General features: G+C 46.0%; 1 protein-coding gene across 4 annotated transcripts; it reads left to right on the top strand.

Moving 5' to 3' along the window:
* The first annotated feature begins 166 nt into the window (after positions 1-166).
* On the top strand, positions 167-27,127 carry PHYHIPL (phytanoyl-CoA 2-hydroxylase interacting protein like). Of its 4 annotated transcripts, XM_032949598.2 has the most exons (7): positions 11,708-11,803; positions 12,161-12,244; positions 17,354-17,550; positions 20,177-20,351; positions 21,067-21,184; positions 22,919-23,336; positions 24,752-27,127. In XM_032949598.2, exons 3-7 carry the CDS (start codon positions 17,386-17,388, stop codon positions 24,902-24,904), a joined length of 1,029 nt encoding a protein of 342 aa, XP_032805489.2. In that variant the 5' UTR covers positions 11,708-11,803; positions 12,161-12,244; positions 17,354-17,385; the 3' UTR covers positions 24,905-27,127. The 4 variants fall into 4 exon arrangements, with proteins under 4 accessions (XP_032805487.2, XP_032805489.2, XP_032805490.2 ...); XM_032949596.2 differs by lacking the exons at positions 11,708-11,803; positions 12,161-12,244 and adding an exon at positions 167-546; XM_032949599.2 differs by lacking the exon at positions 12,161-12,244 and having other exon boundaries at positions 11,712-11,803.
* Positions 27,128-27,555: the final 428 nt, after the last annotated feature.

The raw sequence follows: 27,555 nt of genomic DNA, 5'->3' as shown, positions 1-27,555 counted from the left end.
GCAATGCACTGTAATGTATTAAACTGCAGTGCAGAACCATCCACAAAACACCACGTGAGAGACGGCAACGTCTTTGCAAGGTGTGGTGGTGGGGGGGGGCGTTGCATTGATCACATCTGATAGTTTTGGTAACCACCCTACCCTGCACTGCAAAGCATTACCCCACACTACCGCACTGTACTCCACCATTACCCCACAACACCCTGCACGGCAGTAACAGCAATCACAGCAGCACCACTACCAGCAGCAAACAGCAGCAGCAGCAGCATCATCATCAGCAGCAGCAGCAGCACCGCCCCACACTGCACCGCACCGCCCCGAGCGTGACGCACTGCCTGCTCACCGCTTCGCCTGTTCGCTCGCTCGTTCCGCGAGGAGAGGAGAAAGGGGAGACGAGAAGGATCAAGATGGAGGAGGGACGCTGTGGTATGAGACTCGCTCCCCCGCAACGCTCGACCGGCGCTGGGGCGTGCAGCCTCAACAGCCCTCTGAGCCCCTGCGAAGACGTGGCGGCGCTGGGAAGCCTGGAGACGATGTGCATCGGTGGTAAGCGAGGCTTCTCTTGCCACAACCTCCTACTCCTCCACCATCTCTCCCTCTCGCTTGCTTTATCACGGTTGCGTGCGGCTACCAGATTCAATGGTCACAGGCCACCGCCCTCGTGGGACTGGCCCGATATCAGCAGCCGAAGCATCGAGGGCTTTGCTTGCGGAGGTGAGTAAGTGGGCAAATTTCCTTTTCCTGCTTTGCCTACCTTATTGACCTCTTCGCCGGGGAAATGGTCTCATCATAGAGCCTCCCTCGGGCCCCGGGAATTAAATGGTCAAATGTGGACGCTGTCCTACACCGCTCTCCAGTGCGACGGGAGAGAGAGAAGGCAGCGCTCGCAAATCCAAACGTTCGAATTGCCTTCGTGCGATGCGGGGCAGGTATTGCGCAGTCAACACGGTCAGTGATTTGTGTGTGCGTACCTTTCAGCAGCCTGTGTGTGAGTATACAGTGTATGTATTTACGTATGCATATACTTGCGTATGCGTGTATCGTGTGCATGTTTGCTTAGGCATACGCATATCATATATGCGCATTATATACTGTAACTACGTGCGTTCCACAGTGTATATATACGTCCACACGGTTACGTGTGTGCTGCATATAACGTGAACGTGTTACAGTGGATTGTAAGCGCATGCCGTCTCTGTGTATTTTCGTGCTTTCAAATACATTATTTGAATACACGAATGCATTTAAGACAATTCAATGGTCCGCGTATGTACGCGAGGGTTATGTAATTGGCACGGGTATTGCATGCATGCGTCCGATGAGCATGCATGCGTATGATGAGCAGGCATATGTGCGTGCTTTGGGACTTCAGCACCACGGACAGCGGCAGCGGGACATAGCGCGACTACCTTCTTCCCCCCCCCCCCCCCTTTGGCTCCATTCATCGTTGATACGGGCATTGCGATATTGGCGTGTATTGAAGGGTATGGCTGCGCACGGTGTATGCTCGTGTTTGGCTCGTGCGAATTGAAAGGCGCTCGTCGGGAGAAAGCTTAAGCAGCAACACGCCCCGTGTGCGCGTGTCTTTATTGCCGTGCGTGCGCGCGCGTTGTCAACATTAACTGCCTGCGCGTTCGTTTGCGACTCCCATGTCGCCCACGTATACCAAGACCCTTCACCGCAATTAAACCGGGTCAAGGTCCACCGAGACGTTGCTTTGAGGGGGTGGGAAGCTTTGCAAAATGACAACAGAGAAAATACCTGTACAGTTTACTTTGTGTTAGTCATACGTCAGCATGTGTAATTCTTGTGCGTGATGTGTCTCTGTGATTCTGGCGCGTGTAGTTTATGTGCGTGGTCGTTCTACTGACGTGCGTGCTCCATTGGTGTGTGCAAAGTGCATTCCAGTGATGTATATGAATGTTCCCCAATCGTGGGTGTGTATATTACAGTTGTATGTACGCATGTTTGTCCTCCCAGTAATGTGCGTTCCAGTGATGTCAGCTATGTCAGGCTGCAAATGATGTATTGTATTCCAGCGATTTTGATGTGTGTCGCAGTAATGAATGCGTGGGCAAGTGTAGTGGCTAGCGCACTGCGATTCAAACATTGCCACCCGAGTTTGATTCCCGCTCACGACCAATAACAGTGGCGAATATATGAACTGGTCCTGGGTCTCCCCTAGATCGACTCAGCAATAAATAGAGAACCTGGTGCAATGCGTAAACATCAGCACTGGGGACACAAAGGCGGTCGGGTATGGTGTTGCCCACCTAACTCATAGGTGCTCACCTAACAGTCTGTTAAAGGCTATACGGGGACTCTTTGTCTTTATGGGCAACACCAGTGATAATGGTCGCGAAAGCCTACGTGTTAAACTTACCAGTGATTTTCACAGTGCAGCTCACCAGCTATGGCCACGTGCAAATGGTTGCAGCTGCAATGTGCAGTACAGATTATGCTCTACATAACGTGGGCAGAGTTATTTAGCCGGGGGGGGGGACCTCTAAAAATTATGAATGGAACATTGTAAAATTTCACTTCCCAAAGTACACATTTACCAGCGTGCAAAGCAATACCAACCAGTATTAGCTGTGTCTCCACACTGAGCAGACAGGTCATGTACTAGGCAATCCGGGTCAAGTACAGTACTATTAATACTGCGTATAAAAAAACGTTGGGTTTTATCTCAATAGTTTATACTTGTGATTAATATAATAAACAGCACACTGGATACGGGTTAAACTTGGTTTTAATGCCAATAAACCGTGATATTTTATTAATTTCGAATATGCTAGGAGGACACTCCACCCATGAATTAGCCCGGTATTTTGAGAATTAAATACAGATGTATATTCAGCAATCTGCCTGGAGTATTACATTCCAAACACGAAGGCCATGCGGTAACCACTAGTTATTACTGCTCTAGCACATCATTGCTGGGTTTGCAGACAGTATGCAATGATTTTCAGTGGCTTTGGGAGGCATTCACAAACCAGATACGGATTGACCATGGCTGGTGTTGATTGAATGTTTTAAATAAATAACCATACAATATTTGCTCTTGGTGTGTAAAAACAGCACTCATTTGTATTTATATATAAAGTAGTAATTTAAAAAGTCTATTCAAATGCAAGTATCGACGATATTAGGATTTAAATTAGTAATATTGTACAGTGTTTAAATGCTAGCGTATCTAAAAATGCTGCGAAGAGAGGAGACAATAATACAATAAAACATGGAGACAAAATTTATACTGCACAGCTGGGACAGACAATGTCACCTCCCTCCCTCCTAACAGAGGCTGCTGCAAACAATTCACCATATGCACAACCCTGATGGTGTCAACCTTTCCAAGTCTATCCCAACATCCAGTCCCAAAGCTTTTACAAAACCCCAAACACTGATGATTGCCTTCGTTAGTGAAGTACATCGTGAACATTTGCCAATCGTAACGAAAGTTATGACAGCAGCAATACCAGTCTTGTCCTTAATCATATTGTCATGATCAAAACAACCATGTTCTCCATCCGCTGCTGGATGAAGGCTTGCCCATACTGTCGCCATCTATCATAGTCCCGTGATGCAACAATCTAGCTCCTGCACAATAACTCATCTCGTCACTCCAGCTCCGCAGTGGATATCCTTCTCGGGTGTGTTCAATCCTTTGGCTACCACTCCATCATTAATCTTGACCGCCAGCTGCCATTTCTTCAAGCAATGTATCCTGGCCAAACTCACTTGTTATAACAGTCAATATTATGTCGCTAGCTTGAGTATTTTTTTTAAATCCACATTTTCTTCTTTCTATCTCTCAGTGTAATCCCAAGCATGCATCTCTCCATGCTTCTTTGCACACATTTAAGCGTTTGTTCCATTCTCTTTGTAAGTGTTCATGTTTATGATCCATATGGCATTGTTGTATTGATCTTCATGAAGAAATTCGGCATTTTACCATTCTGATTGTCTTTTCTCAGCGGTTCTATATATTGCACATATTTAAGCTTTTGTTCCATTCTCTTTGTAAGTGTTCATGTTTATGATCCATATGGCATTGTTGTATTGATCTTCATGAAGAAATTCGGCATTTTACCATTCTGATTGTCTTTTCTCAACGGTTGTATATCGGACCCACTTTTATTGCCATTTAAAATCAAAGTGCGCCTGGCTTGGAGGTCTAGAGCACTGACTTCAATTGGTTGAAACTTAAACGGTAGGAGACCTGTCTTCATGATATTCAGGTATCACTCCTTCCCCGAGACAAAACACATGGCTACATTCAATCCACTTCACAAAAAATCCATGCTGCCCTCTACAAACCAAAAATGTGACGCAGCCTTCCAAATACATTCAGGAATACATCTGCTGCAATGCATGTGTCCCGTCTCACCCAAAGCAAGGGTATTTCTTGAGTTGTTATATCATGTTGTCACTATAGAAAGAATGTAGTTGGGGCCCGACTGACATAAGCCTACTAATAATCGTAGCTCGGCAAGTGTGCGCATGTCACCATCATTTAACACATTAACAAATTTGGCAATGAGTACATTTTTACCAACTGCTCACTACACTGCGACGCATTAGCATAATGCCTCCTGCCCAACAGCCCTTGCGCTCCAATACATCTGTCACGTGCGTATCCTCGCCGCACTTACTGCCTCCTTCGGCTGGCGACATTATGCAGACCATGGGTGAACGGGCCTTCTGATGGTTACTTAAAATGCTTCCCCGCGTGCTGGCCGCAACCTGAACACATTGGTGGGTGTGTCTGAGGCTCATGACAGTTGGCGGACTATCTGAATCTCAGAATGCGCCATCTCCGTTTGTCAGAATGCGCATCTCTGCGCAGCTTTGCGGTCTTTTGCATTTTATGGCCAACAGTTATGCTGGCTGTTAATGTGACCGCACGGACAGGCCCGAATGTTCCTCAGAAAAGGGCCTCTGGCGTTAATTTCACCATGCAGCGTAAATAAAATAAGCAGATAAATAAACTGAATTGTGAACGCATTTCTATAACTAAATAACGTAGTATATTTGATAACTCAACGCAATATTCGTGCGAACAGCTCTATATGAACGCCTAATTGTGATTAAATATATAATTTAAAACTCATAAGTATTAAAGATACATAAATGCTTTCATAAAATAATAACCACGCACGTTTAATAACTAAGGTCATTGTTACTCTTCGATTGTTTTTTTTTCTTTCTGAAAATGCATAGGAAAATTTATGTAAATCAAGAACCAATCGTCTTAACAACTGGTACATCTGAGCAGCTCCTGCCAACTCTAAGTATAACAATCCATACCCTCGCCCCACCCTCCCCATCCTCTCCACCACTCCCCCCCCGGGGTTCGATGAATTATCACAAAGCTGCGCTTTCCCCACCTGCCTTGCTACACAGAGAGAGAGAGATCTTCATCACATGACAATCAAGCTGATACTTTTAATTCTCAGAGCTGGGATTGTGCCAAATTCCGTCCAAAACCAAATTAGCAATGCTTTTTGTGTGTATGCAGTCGTTGGCAACTGGGTTGAGACCATGAACTCGTACACTTGAGAACCCGCATTAATCACGGGCAGCTTCCCGAATTAGAATCCAGGATCTCGGCAGCACCAACTCAGCACTCTGACCTCTGAGCCACCTTGTCACAAATATATACTTTTGTTGTACATTATGGTGAATGGCAGCCACTAATATCTTCAAGGGTTATGTGAACTCATTACATATAACGTATACAAATCAAAATACTTCAATTCTTATGCTTGAGAATTGATTAATATATCATGTGCCTAATGATTGAGATGAATTAATCAATTAAACACATTATTTGGCGATGATGCAGCTGCTGCACTGGCCAGTAGTGCACGGGCACAGATAACAAAAACCCTCCACACATTAGTCAGCAACACTGTGTCCTTAAAATAAACAACATACGAGGTGACGTTTATGACAGTGGCCCCTCTCACGAACATGTGCTCATGAAGAAGGGCCATTGCCCAAAACGTTGCCGTCTATATACTTTAACTTGTTACGGTTACAGTGTTTATTGACAAATGTGCTGCGTTTTATTTTAATTATTCAACGCATTATATTTCTAAAGCCTACGAGTCCTCCTTTTGTTTAACACATAATCATATCACTCCCGTGCGCAGCTCATAATCGCGTAACCACATCAAGGAGCTTCCCACGGTCCGATCGGCAGGAATGTATCTTCAGCGCACATCCCTGCTCGACTTTTAAAATCCCGCGTGGCTGGCGCTGCTGCTGCTGCTGGTTTTATTTAATCTTCTTGGCGCACCACTTTCTCTCCGGCTTCTTGCACTGTGAATAAAGTGATTTTGTGCGAAGTTGATTCCTCATCGTATTTATGGATGTATATTTTTAAGGAAAAATAATGTGTGGACTTTTGATGACTTGGACAGTACAGTGTTTGATTATGGACCTGGTGCATGCATAGCTGGCTGGAGCAGAGGTTCAGTGGGATCATACATGGCGGAATGACCCTGGCGACCTGTGTTCGATTCCCAGCGATGTCTTAAGGTCAGTGGAAAGGGATGTCTCCCCACTATTCACCAACCCCCACTGACATGCGCGGTGAAATATGGTCAAACAACCCCCATAATTCACATTGCGTGGTGGGAATTCCTTCATCACACAGTGAGTTGACAAAGTGCTGTAAATTATTATTTCAGAGATATACAGGAGCCCCCAATCACCCAGTTTGCAATGGAGGTCATTCTACTGTCATTTTATTGGATGTCTGCACAAAGGGCTGTAAATTATTTGCATTAATGCATACATAGCAGTGCATTTTTGGAAGGAGTCATATAATGTTGTTTAATGTAGCAGCAACATCGTATCACATGCAATGTTAATTAAAGTATGTGCCGCAGTATTATGATAAATATTGTATGATCAACAGTTCATAACGATAATGGTTTTGTCTTCATGCTGTATAAAACACAGTCCTTTTTAACACGTTGCCTTTCGCGACCAATATCATCCATAATAGAGTTTTTGGGTTAGATCGCGTAAATATATAAATGTGTCGTTAAAACCCGCCACCACCCGACACAGCCAACTAGTAAGGGTTGTCACGTAAACAGAACGTGGCCAATTCGTCACTAGTACAGCACACCGGTGTGTTGGAGAGCCAAGCCACAACATTTACAATCTGAGTACGACGTTTCGCCAGTAATTACAACTAGCTTCATCAGGCGACAGACAGATTTGTGGAGAAGTCTTATTGTTACGTTCCTTATATAGAGGCATAGATGTGTTGACCACCATTTTTGTAAAGAGCCATATAATGTTGTTTAATGTAGCAGCAAAATCGTATCACATTATGCAATATTAATTAAAGTATGTGCTGCAGTATTATGATGAATATTGTATCACAAATTTGGCTGTCGCCTGATGAAGCTAGTTGTAATTACTGGCGAAACGTCGTACTCAGTTTGTAAATGTTGTGGCTTGACTCTCCAACACACCGTTGTGCTGTGCTAGTGACTTATTGGCATGTTCTGTTTACGTGACAACCCTTACTAGTTGGCTGTGTCGGGTGGTGGCGGGGTTTAACGACACATTTATATATTTACTCGATCTAACCCCCAAAAAAACCTCTATTATGGAACACAATCCTTTGTCCATCCACTGCTGAATTAAGGCCACCCCATGCAATGCAAGATATGGGGGCTGTTTGACCATACTTCACCATGTGACTCAGTGCGGGTCAGTGAAGGGAAGGAGAGTCCCAGGACCAGTTCAGATATCACCCGCCACTTATATTCGCCATTGCCAGGAATGGAACTCATGTTGACAGTTTAATAGCGCAAGTGTGCAAACCACTGTGCTACCGCTCGAGCCAATGCTTGTGATTGCACTGTACACATCCCTAATAAATCATTTACTTGTGGGAATAATTGTTTAACATCTAGCATTCACATTGATCGCTACGTGCACATGAGATACGTGTTGCTGTAACCTCTCGCCCAAGCACGCTTTAGAGTTTTACTGCCAACTTGGGTTTATTCCGTCGAAGGTGACCGTGACGCCGAGACACAATGCATCGCATCTGCACACTTTCATCTGATAACTAATAGGGCTGCTGCCTGCATCACTATGACTTTCAGATGTACGGATGTTCTCTGTATTCGTATGGCTGATCCAAAACTAATATTGTTATATTTTGAAGCACCCGCAATTGAATGTGCCCTTACTTGCCTCGCGAGACGAACTCGCCACCTGTATTAGGCCTGAGTGGTTTGGTGTTTGGCACTGCTTCGTAAAGTGGGCCATGATCAATGCACTCGCGAAAGTCCAGAGCTCTTGCCGGTCATTTGCGTCATCGCCACCTGCAAATGAAGTGCACGTGTGAGTGACTGGAGCCAAGACCATTGTCCATGATATTACGAGTAATGCCACGTTTTTGTGTGGGCTCACAATACGTGCGTGGGAGCATGTGTGCTCAACTCTATAACGGAGTTCATGAAATATAAAAAAAGTCAGGGGACATAGGCAAAATGTTTCTGCTGCCACGATGTCTAATGGGCCAGATGGCTGATCATTCCATCGAGTGTCCTCGATGATTTTACATATTTTGTCAACCTGCTGATTTTGCAGTCAATTAGTGACCAGCACTCGTCTCAAACGATTTCATTAATAATTACCACTCAACTAAAAACTGAAAAGGTAAGGGTTTCATAGATATATCAATTATTTAAAAAAATACTTTAAGGGCTTTGTCAATGGATGAAGGCCTTCCCATCCCATGTTTGCCCTGAGGGTTGCTTGATCATACATCACCATTCTGGTCAGTGCGGATTGGTGAAGGTAGGCCCAGGACCGGTTTAGATGTCACTCGCCACTGGTGTTAGCCATGGCCAGGAATAAAATTCAGGTCACGGGGTTCGGAGTGCAGTGCACTGACCACTGCAACACTGCTTCACCCCAGAATAGATATGTGGGTGCCCTTTATTTATGACCATAGAAGAGTCCATTGAGGAGTCTCTTTTTCAAAGGAGGCCTGGGGTTTAAATACATTCTGCAAGACAGCATATTCCCGTTTTGTAAATCAATAACGGAATACACTCTCTGTGAAAAAGAGTTTTTATAGCTCATCGGATCCTCCAGTAAAAATACATATTCTGATTCTGAACAAAATGCAATTTGCAAATTAATAATGCTTATTAACGATTATTAAACGTTTTAAATAACAATTAAAACAAATATATCACTTTGTTAACCTCTACCAAGACTCCTCCCTATGGGGGTTGATGGACTGTATTTCACCACACTGGTCAGTGCAGGCTGATGGAGATTGTTTTCAGTGTGCAGCAAAAGAGCAAACCAAAGTGCGTGTATCCCGTGGAAATGTCTTGTGTCTGTAAATGCAAATGCCAGATTTGCAAAACTTTGTTTTCAAAGTAGCTGCCCTATTCCTCTCGGCTGCCCAAGTGTAATCGATAGAAGCCAGTTGTGTATGGCACACGTTGTTAAACGTGAGTAATATTTTACAAAGGAAGGGCTAAATACAATATTTGAATTAATCTGAGTTAATCTCAAACTTAGTTTATTGAACTGGCAAAACACCAGGCCCCATCTATATGAAACACCTACTGCAGTTAAACCTTACTGAGGTCAAGTAAATGTAATTACTGCTTAGTAACTGTCCAGTCGGTAGCTTTGGAAATCATCTGATTAATTATGGGTGTGCTGTGCACGTAAAGTAAAGGTGGCCAAGAGTAACAGGCTGGATGTGTGTGTGTGAAATGGAATTGTACCTGACTGATTTCCTGTTTTATCAAAATAACACGGGAATGGTCCTAATTGCAAATCAATAGCTTTTTCATTTACATTGTATTATTCTATGTGATTGGATTCCGTAACCTTTTGTTGCTCTATTCGTTTCGGTCTCCCCCCCCCCCTCACATTTTATCCGAGTTGTGTTATTGGCGTCATGTCGTGAGATTAAAAAAACATTTGGAAAATCGCATCAAGCTCGGCATCGCATGCGTCAGAGAGCGGCCCGCCAAAGAGATTCGTTTCACCGGAACTTCTCCCCTCAAAACTCCTTCAAGCGTCCTTTTTTACTCGTTACACGGCGTGGGGGGCACGCTCCCACCAGCTCATGACGTCTCACGGCAAACAACTGCGTTTTTGTCTTTTTTTTATTCTCAAAACTGGAATTTTTTGCCAAATCAAAGCGCACAACCGAATTTATTGTGATGGAATTGTTTTTTTTGTGCACTCATTGGTGACATCAACACACTACACTTGAGAAATCGGGTTACTCACAGGACAACCATCACGATTAAAATCTAGGATCTCAGTGATTAAAGCTCAACGTTTCAGCCTCTGAGCAACCTGGCCACCAACTTTTTTTGATGTTTAAACATACATTTGGCAAACATTTGTCAAAAATAATAAATGTATATTTGCCGTATAGTCCAGAAAATGTGTATATACGCAATAGCCTACTAAAATTTCCGCCATTGAATGCTGAGTGTAAGTCATTGCTTATGCACGACACAGGCATGTTAATTGTTTACTCCTGCAACAACCCATGACCCTTAGACCTTTCCTCGATCTGTACCTTGAAGGTAACATCACTGCACATTCCGACCTTGCATGTGATCACCCCCAGACCGTTAACCTCTCGCTCTGCGTTGATGAAGGGTCATTGCACAAGCCATTAAACGGCCACTGCATTTATTTCGCAGTTCTTAAGGCAATGTTGGTTGATGGCGACAGTGATAACGCATTTGCAGTCTGCTGGGTTTGTCTCGTCTCAACGCTGTTATGTGTTGCGCAACTGCCATCGTGTCCCGCTCGCCACACCGTGTTCACAGCCCAGCAATTTAATCAAAGCGATGAATGTCGGGAGAAACGTACGCCAGGTGCTGTAATCAACTAGTGTAGAGGCTTGCGAACACCTGGGATCCTTTGCCAATGTCGGGCTGCCAATGTTTTCAGGTCACCAGTCGCGTGGTTGCGACTCAGGCAAAATCTCTTCGTGTTTCGTCGCCACGTTGTGTCTACACTCTTTGACGCGGCTCTAAAACAAACACAAAAAAAGGTTTTGCGAGGAGCTACGCAACTGCTGTTTCCCTGTGAAGGATTACAGTGGGGCTTGGGGATGACTCGGAGGAGGATCTGCCAGTCATGTGCCCATGCCAGAGAATTAGGACAGCGTTGACTCCGCGACGAACCACACTCGGCCGTGGATTTGCCCGCATAGAAGCTTCGCAGCCAGTTCTGGGAATCTGTCGTCGACTGTTGACGTAAGGGGGCCACCGTTTCCAGGCGTCCATGAAAGCGGACAAAACTTAGCTCGGCCCTTCCCCTCCCTCCGTGGCCGAGGATTCACAAGGAATACTAAGCAGGCCAGCAGAGAGTACAGTAGGCGCTGCGATGCGAGACCTTTCCAAATGAGAGACGTGGACCCTGGCAAGAGCGGTTTGCGCTCAAATGATCGAAGTCTTCTTATCTGTGGGTCCGCAGGCGCTTCGCGTGTTTATTATTGCGCCTCTACTCCGAGACCGGTTCGAACGTGGTGCGACGTTGCAGGACGGCCACCTGCATTCGTGCAGAATCACAAACCGCAGGGGCCACGCCACTTGTGCCTGCATGTGGCGTGTGGCCAGGCAGGCGATTAGGGGGGGGCGAGCAAGGGGGCCGGGGAGAAGGGAAGGCGGCGGGGGGGGGCATCTGGGGAGGCGGATTAGGAGAAGCGGAATGCTAATGACGCCGTGAACTCAATTTCTTTGACAGGTCCTTTATTTTCCTGCACGCAAAGGTGAGCGCCACTGAAAGTGCACTGGCAGAACAGGCGAAAGAGTGTTCCTTTAAGTGCAGTGGTGATTAGCAAGCAGGGAGAGAAAACAATTTGAAGCTACAATAGGTATTTAGATAAGTGCTTATTATTAAACTTTGTGGGATGGTCTTTAGTTCAATCTAGATTTGAAGTTTTCGTGACTGCAGAGATCCATGATCTTTGGTGCTTTCGGTAAAGTCACGTCATTGCTTGTGTTGCAATCGAAACGTCGTGATTTAATTTATGTTATTCTATACCTACGTTACTTTACCGAAAGAACCAAAGCGAATGGTCTCTAGTTGTTTCAGTGGTTATCCTTGATGTGAAATTTGCCTTTAGACGGGAAATTAATGCGTGGAACATCAAGAGCACTAATTCTCGCATCAGTCCAAGGCAAGCCTTGATCGTCTGTCTGGATTGACGGTAAGGCTGGCGGTAATGATTGTTCGTCTAGTTTATGCCGTGTCCGTCTTCTATTATTTATTTGGAAGAGCACTCGTAGAAAGTTAAATCTAGTAATTTCCGTAACTACTGTACAATTGTTGGTGCAAAAACTAATGGTGAAGTTGTATTTTTGCAAACATTACTGGCTTACAAGGGCTTAGTGCCTATATCCTGAAAATGTTAAATGTTGTGTTATTATCATGAATGTGTATGGACCGTGGTGTAACAGGGTAAAAAAAAAATACACTTGGTGGGTGGGGGGGGTCCTGGATCGCGGTGCAATTGCACCGCCTGCACACTCAATGGCTATGCCAGTACTGTGGATGTCTTTTTTATTTATTGTGTAACAGCTGCATATACAAAGCTTGTACGAGTTTGTCTGCCTGTATACACATTTCTCCAGGGCCCCCTTTCGGTCAGTTCACGAAAAGTGTTTCCATTGTTAAAGTGCGCATGGTCTGTGGGGCACGTTGGAGGAGGGGAAGAGTGAGGATGACGCCTCGTGTGGTTTGAGAGAAATAGCTTTCAAGGGAGGGTGCTGAGGATGGGGGAGGACAACTGGATGTGGGGAAAGGGGGCTTGTTAATAGTCAGGGGCTAGAGTGAGGAGCTGGTTGGGTTGTCGAGTGGGCGTTGAGTGAGCGGTTTCATAAAGATTTCATGGCCTTGTGCATAAGTGTCAACACACTGTACAACGCATGCGAGCATGTTTACACAACACGTTTCATCATCGGCCATTGTTTATCCACTGCTGAATGAAGGGAAGCATCGTCATTCATCAAGGTCTTGCGATGTCGCGCTCTCCTGCATTGTAAATCATAGTTAAACATGCAGTCTCCCTCGTAACGTTCAAATATGAAGTGTCTAATGTGAATTTTCGTCTCTAATTCTTTCCGTCCCTTTTGCTCTCTTTCGGTGTAATTCCCAGGATGCATCTCCATTATGCTACTACTTTCCATTTTCTTCGTCAGTATCCATGTGTCCCATCCATGTCGGAGCAGGTGTTATGGCACTGATTGAAAACTTGGTCACATCAGTCGCATTTTTATTCCCCAAAAGCACCAGAACCTTCTCTCCTTTCGTCTTTATTTCAGATTTTTTTTAATCACAAGCCATCTTTCACCACCATGCACAAACAAGTTGCCACAGGGCTAAGAGGCGATCAGTGAAGGGCAGTGCAGCAACACCCATTGTAATGTACTTCTATCCCACCACGTATATACTTCCTGTGGTGTAGTTATCGTCAAACAATTCCCATGACCCACATTACTGGGGGGGGGGGGGGGGGGTGCTCTCATCCAGCAGTGGTTTGACAAAACAGCCGGTACATGTAACCGTACATATAGAAATGCAATATAATATATACACACACACACGGAACATGTACCATGTGCGGATGCTTTCTTTAAGTGCCCCAGTGAGCTGCAGGATCTGTTGCCTTCTCAGGGAGCTGGCATCGCATTGTGCCCGCGATTGTAAAATGGCACTCGATTTGCATGTCCCTGCAGACGTGAGCTCCATTTGTCACGTTGCTCGTACAAACACATCTGCCTCCATTGTAGCCGTCAACGGCGTCCAATGCCCCCGGGCGTCCGAGTGGCCGCCGTGAACCTGGCCAGTGAGACCGCGGCAGATTGAGTAATTTTTTCGCTCCCACTCCAGGGTCTTGCTTTAATTGAATCTCGCGCGACGTCGTGACGATGCGTGCGGCAACCTCGACGCAAGCGGCTCGCCGCTTTGTCGCGGAAGTTCGTGGTTCGAATCCAGCAGCCACCCCGATTATTATTATTATTGCGGGTGTACCGACCTGTAACAGAACCCAACCGCATGCCGTCCGCTTCACTCGGTGGACGTTCAAGATGACATTTGCAAGAATGGTCCAAATTTGGCAACAGCGTGTTGATGCACACAGACACTGTGATGCACGCGACACGTGTGCGCGCGCGTGTGTGTGTGACTTTATTTAACCGTGGCTCATGCGAGGTGCGTGCTGTGCGATAATTCCCGTTGATGGATCAAAGGCAGTCCGCATTAATCAACCAACTCGTCCAGCGTTACACAATGCGAGCAGCTCTGCCCTACACGGGCGAATGGGGAATTGTTTCAGATCGCAGAGAGGTAATCTCGGAAACAGCTGAACGTTGAATTTACAGGAGACCTCGAGGTGTAAGATGGGTGGGTTTAGGTGTATGTGGACATGCTCGGTGATATAGCAAGGTTGTCATGAGCCCCGGCGTAAGGAAATACAATTTTACCACTGTGTCCACCTTCCTCCCTTCTTCGTGGGCCACACACCGGGCCTCTCTGGCTTGAGGGCCATGGTGCAGTTGCACTGCCTACTCTCCCGATAGCTACACCCCGTAGTGCTAGGTTCACATTTTGACGAAGCGACTGAAAAGCATCTTCATGGCGATTCTCCCCCCCCCCCCTCCCCCATTGTTGCTGAAAGAGGCATTGGCACAATTTTGCTAAAACTCGATAAAAAGATAAATTCGCCAATAACACGCGAATTGAGCTCCCGTGTATGAAGCTGGTCGCTTGCAGGCAAGCAATGTGCAATGTAAAGAATTGAACATCACCGCGTACGGCATGCAGTGAAGGCCTCTCTCTCCACTTGTGGCAACTCTCCCACTGCCGAGCATTTCAAGTAGACAATAAAATTGGCTCTGGGGATTTGCGGTAATGAGATGAAGGCGAGCGGGGGTCTATTTTTGGCTGAAATATTCACCAAGCAGGGCAGCATGAGCAGCTCTGATGAGGTGCCCATCCTTACAGGAAGTGGATGGCAAACTTTTTTCAACTCCTCTATGCGCGTGACCTTCAAGATTGTTTGTGCTCAACAAAGGCAAAAGAGATTACAGGGGGAAAAGAGATTAGAGGCACACATGCTCACACACAGATCCCCTGTTGCAGCAAGTGCTGTTAGCGAGCACCCGTTAAGGCTGACGCAGGGCATGAAGGAGTGGGATGGACCGCACTAAGCCGGGCCGTGTTTGTCTCCCTATTGCAGTACGAGGTGCTTAAGGCTGGGTCGACCCAAGGCATACCCAGTACAGGATCAGATACCACTCGCCACTGACAAAGACCCCCCGTATAGCCTGAACAGACTGCTCGGGCAAGCGCTGTTATCGAGCACCTATGAAGGCCAGCCCGGTACATGAGGGGGTGGGTGGCGAGCACCACGCTCGACGGCCTTTGTCTCCCGAGCGGCCCTGTTGTTTTACACACCGCACCAGGAACTTATTTGAGGCTGAGTCGACCGAGGAGAGGCCCAGGACCGATTCAGATAATCGTCACTGGTGTTGGCCATGAGTGGGAATCGAACTCAGGTCGCCAGGGTCGTAGCGCAGCGCACTAGCCGCTAAACTACCGCTCCCCACACACAGAGGCACACACATTTAAAGCTTGAAGATTCATACCTCTGACAGTTAAACTAAGGTCACACGCATCGTGATTGAGTCAACTCAGGGTTTCATATAAAAGGCGACTTTGGGCAATGCCCATTCGACTGCGTAGAGAAGCCACTCTCCCTCTCTGGCCTCTCGATGTTCTGTGAAGTGGGGTTTTTGGGTCATTGCCTGAAACGGCGCCTATTATATGACAAGTTGCCGCAGTCTTATTGATGAATGTGTTGCGTTTTTTGTTATGTGCTTGTGCACCACTGCCAATGCAGTATCACCAAATCATTGGCTTTACATTTAGTATTTTGTTACTAAATGTGCAGTGTAAATGTGCAAAATTGCATGGGGAGGGTCAAAATGTTCCAAATTCTAAAGTTAACTGCTAATGTATTCAATTATGATAGTAGCAATCATTGCCCCCCTACTGGCAGACGAATACCCCAGGTCACTCTTGCAAATGAGACTATCCTGGTCTCTTGAGTTCTCATCCAGTTAAACATGATAAACTTGAAACTTGAGGTGCATGCTTGAGATTACACTTTGAGACACGAAGAGGAACACACAGATAAGAGGAATACATACGGGTTAAAAACATCATATTGAGTGGTATAAAAGTGGGCTTTGGCAGGACATTTCGTTGGAAGTGTTGATGGCTGGTGGTCAAGCCTAACAGCAGAGTGGCAGCCAAGAGAGAAATAGAGACGTTATGAGCACATCCACCACAGAGGCGGAGCGATGAAATCTGCTCATAAGAGGGACCTAGATGGATTGTTGCATCTGGAGACCTTGATATTGTCGACGGCTTGGTGGGGACTTCATCCAGCAGTGGATAGATCATGGCTGATCTATTTTTGGTGACCAGTGATGTAAAAATATTTTGTAAAATTATATTGCAGACCCGGAAAGATTAATCGCCATTGAGATCTGACAACTCGTCATGATTCGATTCCAAAATCAATAATTTTGAGTAAAAATGTCTGGTCTGTATTGTATGTATGTTAAACTTATGTCGCACCATACATAGCCAACCGTGCTAATCGGAGGTGTGGGGGAAGGACAACAAACTTTTGTTACATTTTTTATTTGTATGCGCCATTCGCCTAAATTTCACATTCACATATGATTCACAAAAATCGGGATTTATTCTCACAAGCAAAATGAACACATGGATTATGAATAACATTGCTACTGAACCTGGGATATCTGATTATAATTTGAAGTAACCAATTACTGTACCGATTATCAGTTCTATTACTCAGCTAACAGGATTATACAAAAATAGTTCCGGAGCAAAAGTCTAAGCTCTGTTCACATGGTGTGCCACTGGAAAGGAGGTGATGGGCGTTGCTTGGTGATACCATTGGCATAATCAGCCACATCACCACTGGGTGTGTGTGGCTTGTAAGGGGTTTCCCACCTTCAGAAGGCAGGATGTCAGGGTGGGTGCCATATTTATAGGGGCCTAAGTATTCGACTACGTTAAGTAGTTACAATTACAATTTTCAGTTTATTAATCGACTGATCGATGAATATTATATATATAAAAAAACCCCGCGACTTTTAATGTCCCCGAGAACAATTTGAGGTTTTCCCAGGACATCGGCTACATTTAAAAAAAAGAGGACGATCCTGGGGAAAAATCATGACAGTTTGCTAACCCTCTCCGCGGCGTGCTGTGTGTACCGCAGACAGCAAATCCCGCGACAGCGGCATCGGCGAGATGGAGGAGCTGTCGGTGCCGCACAACATCCAGATCAGCAACATCACGTGCGACTCTTTCCGCATCCGCTGGGACATGGAGCCACGGGACCGGGAACGTGTCACCCACTACTTCATCGACCTCAATAAGAAGGAGAACAAGAACTCCAACAAGTTCAAGCACAAGGTGAGCCGTGTTGAATCACTTTGTTGACAAGGCAAAGTAAAACTATCAACTATGCACTATTTTTATTTCATTTTACCTGGCAAGGCCCACTGAGCTATATAGCTCTATTTCAGTAGCAACCTGGCCACAAATAATAGCTCAACGAAGTGGCTCATTACATGGAAATGTATACAAGCCAAATACTCGAAATTTACGTTGATTCTAAATATGGAGGGGAAAAACCAGAGAATCGGAGAAAAATCCACGGAACCACGGGGAGGGAGCACACGCAAACTCCAAATATATAGGCGTCAGGGTTGGGATCGAACCCACGACCTCCTGCATACCAAACGAGGTAGTTAACATCTTGCCACCACTGGGGGTGTGCAGCATCAATAAGGTTCTCATTTAACCAACTACCCACTATTATAATGGAAATATAGGGAGTTGTTTTACCATACGCCACGGTGAAGGAAGAATGCATAGATGTAGGAGTATAGTACAGTACAGCAATGCATTTTGTTGCATGAATCTACACTGAAAACATAGCTCTGCAGAATAATATTTTTTTATGCGTGGTGGTTTCCAATCCAAGCAATATCAAGGCTTCCACGTGATTTGATCATAGGTAATAATGTTTGTTATTTATCTAGGTAAGTGTAATGCAGTCTAAAACTTATTTTTCAGGAATGTCCTTCATTTGGATTATTTGCTCAATTCCATGAATGGGTGTTTTGCATGTGGGAAGATAGAGGAATTATCAGAGAATACTCACCATGCCTATGAGGGGATACCACAGCTTCACAACCCATCTGCCGTACTGCCATCACCTAGAGCCGCCTCATGGCCCAGTGGGTTTTTTTTCTTACTAATTGATATAACCCAACCAACCCTTGTCCAAAGTGCCAGATTAAAGGCCTGAGCCAGCACCCCCATCAGATTGAAGCAGAATAGAGGTGGCTGGATGGCTCAGGAGGATTAATGCTGTCAACGACTCAGCCGGCACCGCTGAGATCCTGCGTTCGAGTTGGGATTTTAGCCACCTGTGATTAAGTGCGGCGAGTTGGTGTTTTTGGTGACTACACAAACATGATATAAAGTACAGCAGTCCCTCGCCAATCATGGTTTCGAGTATCCACGCATAATTCTATGCATCCCATTTTGCCAAACACGGTATACAGTTTCGCGTAACCACCGTTTGGTTTTTCGCCACCCGTCATTTCACATTTCCAGCCATGTTCAGGCGTCTGTCACCAGGGGCGCATCAAGCGCGTGTACCTCACGCTAGGCCGCGTCGTTCAGTGGTGTGCAGCAGTCGTGAAAGCGTAGTGCTGTAATTTATTCCTCGTGAGAGTGTACCGCAATTTCTGAAAAACACCACTAATTGCCGCCCATAATCGTGGCCCCTACGCGTCGAGCTGGTGGCGAAGGTGTGCGTAATGAGAAGTTATGCAAGGAGAATGGCTTACCTTCAGATAAACAAGTTCTGAGGACGGGGACAGCCCCTCATTGCCAACCCCTCTCCTCCCCTAACATCACCATCAGCGTCATCATCGTCATTGTCATCATTATCTGGACTTCACTATCAATATTAAAGGTAATTGAACGTAGTTTTGTTTTACTATTAATATGAAAGTTATTTTTGTTACGTAAACATATTTCTCATGTATACTGAATGCATACGATGTGTAGTTAGGCTTCGATGGGAGTGTTAATTGCGGCCGCGGAACCTAACCCCCTATTTCCCATAAGCCTTTAGTCTTGCCAGCCACCGGAGTTTTCCAGAACCCTTACCACGTGGTTGGATAGGGATTGCCGTACGGTGTTTTACTTTACTTGGCTTATTTCATCTCTGAGGATTATATTTTCTGGTTTGGTTGACATGGCAGCAGCATGGCCTAGCGGTAGGGGTTAGTGTTGTTGCAGAGGTTCTTGGTTCTAATCCAGCAGTCGCCCGGATTTCAACTCCTGTGGGTGTAATCACCATAATACTACGCAGCATCTGCTTCACAGTGGACATTAAAGATCCCCTGATTCGCAGGAGTAGGCCATTGTGTGCCGGCGTCAAAGTCCCACTTTGGCAAAAGCGTAAATTACTGAATTGGCAATATACATAGCAATTATGGCCCCCTACTGGCAAGCTAATGCCTCAGATTACTTTTCAAAATGAGACCCTGGTCCCATGAGTTCTCACCAGCTTAAACTAAATAAACCTGAAATGTTGACTCTTTCCAGGGGATACAAAAGGTATATCATTAGACCTCCTTTGCCAGTACCAAAATATGATAATAGGGTTTTCCCCCTTTTTTATGGCAACAAAACTGAAACCTTTTTACAAGGATTCATGTCTGCATTAACCACAATACCTGCAGTCAAAATGCAAATAAAAAAACATACTATGATAATATATGCATTGTCCTTGAAACTGATTGATCCACACCAAGGGACGGCTTTCTTTTGAGCCTCGACCCAATTGGTGCTCGACCAGATGACGCCAAAATGCGTCCAAAATGACGCCAAAAGGCGTCCAAAATGACGCCAAAAGGCGTCCCATCAGAGTTGTGCATATGGTGAAGTCTCAACAGGAGGATGACCTCTGGGTTTTGCTCACTCGCCAAGTGGTCGTGGCCGCCCGTCGTGCCCACAGGACGTGCCCACCAAGCTGGTGGCCAAGGCAGTGCTGCTACCCATGACGGTACGGGGCCACTGGTTCCTCAGCCCGCGCACCGAGTACACAGTAGCTGTGCAGACGGCCTGCAAGCAGCACGACGGGGACTACCTGGTGTCCGAGTGGAGCTCCATCGTCGAGTTCTGCACCGCAGGCGAGGGCCGCACTGCCAAACCCCACAGCATCCATGCAGCTGCCGAGAGTCAGCCGTGGGGCAGCTGCAGTAAATTATGAAATTTTGTAATTGCACGGCGATGTCGCTCGAGTGCTGTAATGGTGCACTTAATATTCACGATTTAATTTCGAATAGCTTGTTAATGCAATTCAATCTCAGGACGTTTAAAAAATTGAGCACGACATCTGGGTAGAAGGAGGCAAGGCAGCACGATAGACAGGAGAGAGGACAATGCCCGTGGCACAGCTTGGGACGAGCCAACTGGGAATCGGGGCCCAGCACCAACAGTGACAAAGCAAGGGCAGCACCAACGAGTCTCGGGGTATCCTTGGGGCAAGGGGGTGCCCTTCACCAAATGAGTAGCTTGGCTGTAAGATTAAAGTCTTTTTCATTCACGAAGCTTCAAACTTGAGTCCGAGAGCCCCGGGATACATATCCTAATTATATATCTACCAGCCGAGTTTTTTACCTTTTACATTCAATCTTTAAAAAAAAAAAACCTTAGAACGTGAATAAACATTGTTGCAGTTGCCATGGGGAACTGGCCACTGTGAGGCTGAGTTCAGGCTGAACGGTCGTGACTCTACGCAAGTGCCGCTGCTGCCCTATTGCTGCTGTTGCTGCTGTCTCTGTTGCTGCTCTTGTAATCCTACTGTTGCTGCTGCTGGTACCACCACTGCTGTTGCCTCTGCAGACTACTCCAAGGCGCACATGGCACAGCTCCTGGAGAAGGCAGAGTCGGCGGCAGGCCGGATGCTTCCCTTGACCGTCTTCTACCGGAACCAGAACAAGGAGTACTTTGACTTTGTGAGGTTCGTCTCACACGAGCCCTAGTCACTCTCACGGTGCCAGTTGTGGTGTTGATTTTTTTTTTATCCGAGGTGGACGCTTATTTTTTTGTTGTCAACTTTGTGATTCGTGGCGCTCTTCGGTGTCAAGCATTTATCTTGAGGCTCGAACATTTTCAGAAATGCTCTCTTTCTCACGGCTAGAGGCGCACACTTCCGGGACAGGTGAATGGTTCCACGAAATATTTCCCTTAAAATGTTGTAGCGGAATCACTGGCAACCGACTGAAACCATTTCTCCCGAATGGCATATGTTAAATCATTTATCAAGCCAAGATGATCCAATCTCACGTCTCCACCCCTTCCGCATTGTGAGAGCACTGTAATTGCCCTCCCTCATTGGCAGATCTAAACGTTTCCTTATGAACAAATTCACAGTCTGGGCTTGATCTATTCGCTGTGAACAGTGGTCATAGGTCACGCATAATAAGCGAACAGCGTGATATAAAATGGGCCCTAATGATGTAAAATTGACTGTGACAATTCACCCTTCGTGGCCCGTGTTCTGGCCACTAAGGCATTTTCCACAGAGCTCACGGCTGAATTCCTGCAGATACGTGGTAATTTCGGCAGCAGTTTAACAGATTGCACTGTTGCCTTTAAAAATGGCTGTTAAAGGTTTTGCGATGTTGCAAAAAAACATCTATTGTGTGCATGTTCTGCAAAAACACAAATATCGACGATCCTTAATTTCCTGCAGTATATGGTTACGGGCTACTGTTTGACATACATTTCATGCAAACAATGAACATTTTTGTTAATATATAGCCGAGATATTTCAGGTGTATGATTGCAAAATTTTATGCTTGCATATCTAAAGGGCACAAACCAAAAAAGCATTAACTTATGGCACCATTGCTGTTATTATAAACAGATACCTTGTTCTACATGTAGACATAGGGTGCTAATTCTGCCAATTCCAGTGCAAAATTTACAATTACAATTTACATTTTCTAGTGTTCCACACTCGGGTCATGGTTTTATAAACAAAGGTTGCATTTTCCTTGGAGCATCTACTATATATTGTGACTTGCTGGTTCGCACTAGCGTCACTTCGTTTACAAAACTGATACATTAGTTTCTTCCACGGAAAGAGTAATGGAGGTAAGAATAACTAAAAGCCAAATTTCTAGACGTAAAAAATGATAACAGGTGGGAGCAGTTGTGTGCAGTGTTTCGCGCTCTCTGCGATGAACCCAGCCAACTACGTTTCATTCCTCGAATAACATGAGTGGTGAGTGATATCTGAACCAGTCCTGGCACGGTCCACCCCTCCACCAATATTAACCACTCGTTTATTTATCCATGAAAGCCACAAGGGATCTTTTTCAGGAAAGTCCTGCACGGGGTTTGAATTTTAATGTCTCAGCCAATTTTATGAGTGTTTATAAGGTATGGGAGGAAACTGGAGCACCCGGAGAAAAAACACACATGCGAGGGGGCAACATTCTATCTCTGTATAGATGGAGCCAGATCCAATCCGCATTTACCAGCGTGAGGTATGACCAAACGACCCCCACAACTGAAAGGGTTGTGGGGAGGCCTTCATCCAGCAGTGCCCTTCCCCCCCCCCCCCCCCCCCCCGCTGGGTGCATCTCTGCCCGGGTCCATTGTGCAGGCACGCAAATCACTGCGCCGCCGCTCCACTTGAAAGCAATAAACTCCACTGTTAATTATCGCTCATCCCTTTCCTGAACAGGGAGTCATGCTCCAACACCATGCCGACCTCCGTGAAGGACAACAGTGGGAGCCACGGCTCTCCCATCAGCGGAAAGCTGCACGGCGTCTTCATGAGCTGCAACACGGAGTTTAACACGGGCCAGCCGCCGACCGACTCGCCCTATGGTCGCTACCGCTTCGAGGTGACGGCCGCCGAGCTCTTCAGCCCCAGCACAAACCTCTACTTCGCCGACTTCTACTGCATGTACACAGCGTATCACTACGTGGTGCTGGTGCTGGCTCCCGAGGGCTCGGAGGGCGACCTCTTCTGTCGCGAGCGCCTGCCGCTGCTCGACCCGGCCACCAACCGCTTCCTGACGCGGTCCGTGGCTCCGTGCGCTGCCGAGGGCGCCGATGGGGATGCCGGTGACGGCGAGGCGGTGTATCACCATGCACAGGTTCGGCCACGTCACGCCCACGGCCTGTGAATGTGAGAGCGCAGGGTGAAGGGCTGGCGGCTGGGAAGAGAGGTGCAGTAAATCGACGCTCAAGAAGCGGTACTTATGGGGTGGCCTTTTATCGATAGCGGCATGGGCGACAGCGCAGGAGCGGAAAGGAGGCGCGTCTCTTGCGATCACTTGTGGGGGCATGCAGGTGCCTTCCACTACAGCCACATATACAACTGTAGCACAGTACATCGTGTTTTTGTACCTGGGCCAGAACATTATATTCGTACCAACATTCTTAACGAGCCATGAAGTCATAGCCAACTTTGTACAATGCCACGGTGAAACGGGCCACAAAGTTAAATTGCCGAATGACGAGGCTGTATTAAGTTTTGCTTGGTGCGCTGTGTGTGAGCCAAGGAAACATTGTACCATTTATCCGGTGCCACCTCTCATCTTTCTCACCATGCATTAATCATCCTGGATCTAGTTTACGGAGTACGCTGTGTTTTTGCTTGACAATTTACTACACAGAATTTACCACCTCATCTGCAATGTCACCCTGACAGCATAACGTCCATTGACGAGCACTCGTCGGTAACGGGAGCAGTTGTTTGGCGGAGCTAAATAACGCGTTTTTATGTCCTGCGCATATGTTACATCCTTTGGCAACGCTTCAAAAACAGAATTATGGCAGTAGTTTAGATGAATATGGAAACCCGAAAAGATTTACAGCTCTAGTATATCCACACACATCCAGGCTCTTGTTTCTCAACGTTGACCAATATGAGTCACTATCATGATGTTACTGCATGGACATTGTTATCAACATGTGCTACATTAATGTCACAGAGATCTCACAAGAAACTATGATTACATGAAGCTACAACTTAGAGTGTAATTAGCCATATTTCTAACTGTTGTCAGACACACACAACATGGGTGTTTATCTACAACAGACGATTGTTGTTTTGGTTTTGTATCTTCCTCTAACCAAAAAAAGTGATCTCACCATGAGCTGGACAAACACATAAGCATGCTATCATTCACAATGGGTGACCTTGGTGACATCAAAGTTCACAACATAAATGTTAAATAAACGAAATTGGTAGACAACCAAATAAACTGGAGCAGAAAAAAGTTTGAAGTGATGATTTAACATTGAAAAAAATGGATAAATTTGGACAATGATGAAATACGACGTAATTTAGATCAAACGTTACATAAACAACTAAATGTTTAATTTAATTTAAGTGCAATTTAAGTGTGATGCATTAAAGGAGAATAAGGATTGCCCAACCACAGGTATTTCCTCTGGGAACAGTACACTGCAGTCTTGGAGTTATATCTTAGGTCGCAACGATTTTAAACCGGCAGAAGCAAACCGGGTGCCGGGTTCACCACAACGTTTTGCCGTGTGCCGCCAGGACGTGATATTGGAGGTGATCTACGCGGAGCCGCTGGACATAGCCAGGGGCAAGCTGGGCCAGATCAAAGGCCACCAGCTCATGAGCCTGTCCACAGCCAACGCCAAGAAGGACCCCAGCTGCAAGATCTGCAACATCAGCGTGGGTCGGTAAGGCCCTTCCTGCCAGTGAGGCAGTCAGGCAGCCTGCCCGCCCGCCAGCCCGCCCGTCCTCTCCGTCCGGCTTCTCCATCCTATGCCCGCCCTGCTACCCGTCTCTCCAGATTCAAGTGCGTCCGGCGTCGAGGGCTCGAGTGGCGGCGGCAGGTTTGTAGCCGTCAACATCGTTGTTGTTTAAACGGGTTTTAACCTCTGACGGGTCACTCTGTGTTATGCTCTCACCTGGTGGGAGTCCCCAGCCTGGTTATATTTGCCCGCACGACCATTCTCTTTCCAACGAACACAACAATACATTTTTTTTTCTTCCCACGACAGATGATACAATGACAAGGGCAGGAGAACGTGGGTAGAATCGAAGGTTTTCTCCGGGTCGCTGGGAGGGCTGTCAGATGTAAAACCTGTAGATTTAGGGCATGGGGATGTGATTTTTGGTGTGAGGACGTGGTTCAGACATGGTGTGGTGACCGTTTTAGGGGCTGGTCAGTGGGATTGTGGTGCGGTGCATTCAGGCCTATGGGCAGGGCTGTAGGACGAAAGTTGATCTGACTCTCGCGAGACAGCCACTAGGAGGCATGCGTCTCACGCGGAGAGGATTTTTCCACCGCTCACAAGAGCTATACACTGATTTTTTTTTTCCCCAATTTAAATAACATAATTGTTAACCAATGATTATTTAAACACTTAGGCACTTGCACAACATCGTACTTTTACTTTTAAATATTTTATAATTTGCACACTTCTGTGGTTTGCATTATTCAGCTATTTAATAAGGCGAAGCGTAAAATGTTTTTTTGTTCCAAATGTTTAACAGTGTTGTATTCGAACAAATGAACGGTGAACTGTCCTTTAGCCTATTATAGTCAACAAATATTGGCTCATATAAATGAAAATTGTATTCATCTATGGCGCTTCACTATTCTTTTTAATTGAGGTTGAATGTGTACAAGTAAAGTTCTGGATATTTTGGTTTAGTGGCAGGTTCTTGATAAAGTGCATGATGTTTTCTGTAAACACCTACAAAAAGGGGCAATCTAATGAACATGCAGGACACACGCCTATCACTGCCAGGGCTTAACAAACACGGTGACCTCGTCACACCATTATAACACCTATTTAATCAAAAGAGCATGCTTGTGAAGTTGGTCAGTTGCACACCCGAGAGTGTTGTGCTGATTAACTCAGTAGTTAAGCACAGGAGTGTATCTGCGTATGTTACTAAATGAAAAAAAAAAGAGATTCAAAAAAGCAAGTCCTGTTAAACAGTAGCGTTGAGAAGCATGAAAGTTATTCACATCATTGTTAATCGGCATCGCTAAAGTATAAAAGCTTTACATATCAGAATATGGTCTATCTAAATGAATCTGTTTTAGCTTATGTAAACTATCGTAGTTTGGCTTCCGTTGTAAAACATTGCTTTGGAGACGTAGTAAATGCTCATACTCTTGAGGGGGGGGATTAAGGAGGACGCAGTCACGCGCGACCCGGCGTCGTCAGTGTCGCCAGAACAGCTTGATATCTTGATCTCGCTAATCGTGCGTGTTTCACTTGGGGAAACGCCTCTCACCCACCTCCACTCTAAACGATTGCGTGCAGGAGGATCGGACGGGCCAAGCTATAGTCAGCGCTTGAGCCTCCTCTTCTCAGAGTCGCAGAGTGAGGACGGAAAAGCACTCGTTAAGGGCACGTTATGATAACCGATGGTGTAAAATAAACCAGCACTGTGATATTAGTCGAGTCGGTGACAACTTGTGGAATTTTTTTGTCAAGACTTCGTCTGTGGATTTCATTTAGTAATTTAACGCCGACTAAACCAACACTGCCGTGTTAATCTAGTCACGATTTACTCCAGATGTTAAATGACTAAATGAAATCCACAAAGGCGTCTTAAAAATTGCACAGGTTGTCATCTGCTAGATTAAGACTATCGGACCGGAATGTTGACTAAATTAACACAGCGCAAAACACGAGGCGGAAACATTCGCCGCTTCAAGGGATGCGGTGGCTTCACCTGCGTCATGCTTGTTCCGAGCCTGCAGTATTCCCCACGAGTGCAGTGAATAATATTTAGCGAAAGAGCATTGGCATGTACTGCCATCGTGAGCTCTCATTTATTGTGCGTTTTTTCGTGCATTAAGTTCCGCGCGTGCGCTAATACGTCGCTGGCTGTGGTCATGTTTCAACTGTACTGTAGTGCGTGAGGCAATAAATGTTGTTTGGAGTACCGTGTCCGGAGGGCTTTCATTTGGTTGGGAGTACAACACGTGGCACCTGCTCATCTCGACGTGCACACCGCAGCACCACGCCATGTGTTGCGGTGATTAATAAGAGCATGCGATTCACAGTTTGGGGTTACAAGTCAAAATCTTGGTAGGGAGGCATCATATAAATCTAGCTCCTGATTGCAAGTGGCACATACGGCCCTTTGTCACGTCCACTGTTGGATGCGCGCTGGGTGGGTCGTAGGGATTATTTAATAATACTTAACTTTGGTCAATGGGATTTACAAAGGTGGGGAGCATGCTGAATGCTTGTTAATACCTTATAGATCGAATAGTTGTTGGAGAGTAGTCATCCAATTTCCAAGGTCTGCTCTAACAATGACTGACTCGGTGGCATGCCCTCCTCCATCCTGTAACTTTGTCTCTT

This window comes from Petromyzon marinus, chromosome 8 (assembly GCF_048934315.1).
Source record: "Petromyzon marinus isolate PM22_M1 ecotype Great Lakes invasive population chromosome 8, UKy_Petmar_22M1.pri1.0, whole genome shotgun sequence".
NCBI classification, from domain to species: Eukaryota; Metazoa; Chordata; class Hyperoartia; order Petromyzontiformes; family Petromyzontidae; genus Petromyzon; species Petromyzon marinus.
This window is presented reverse-complemented; position numbering and strand designations above follow the sequence as displayed.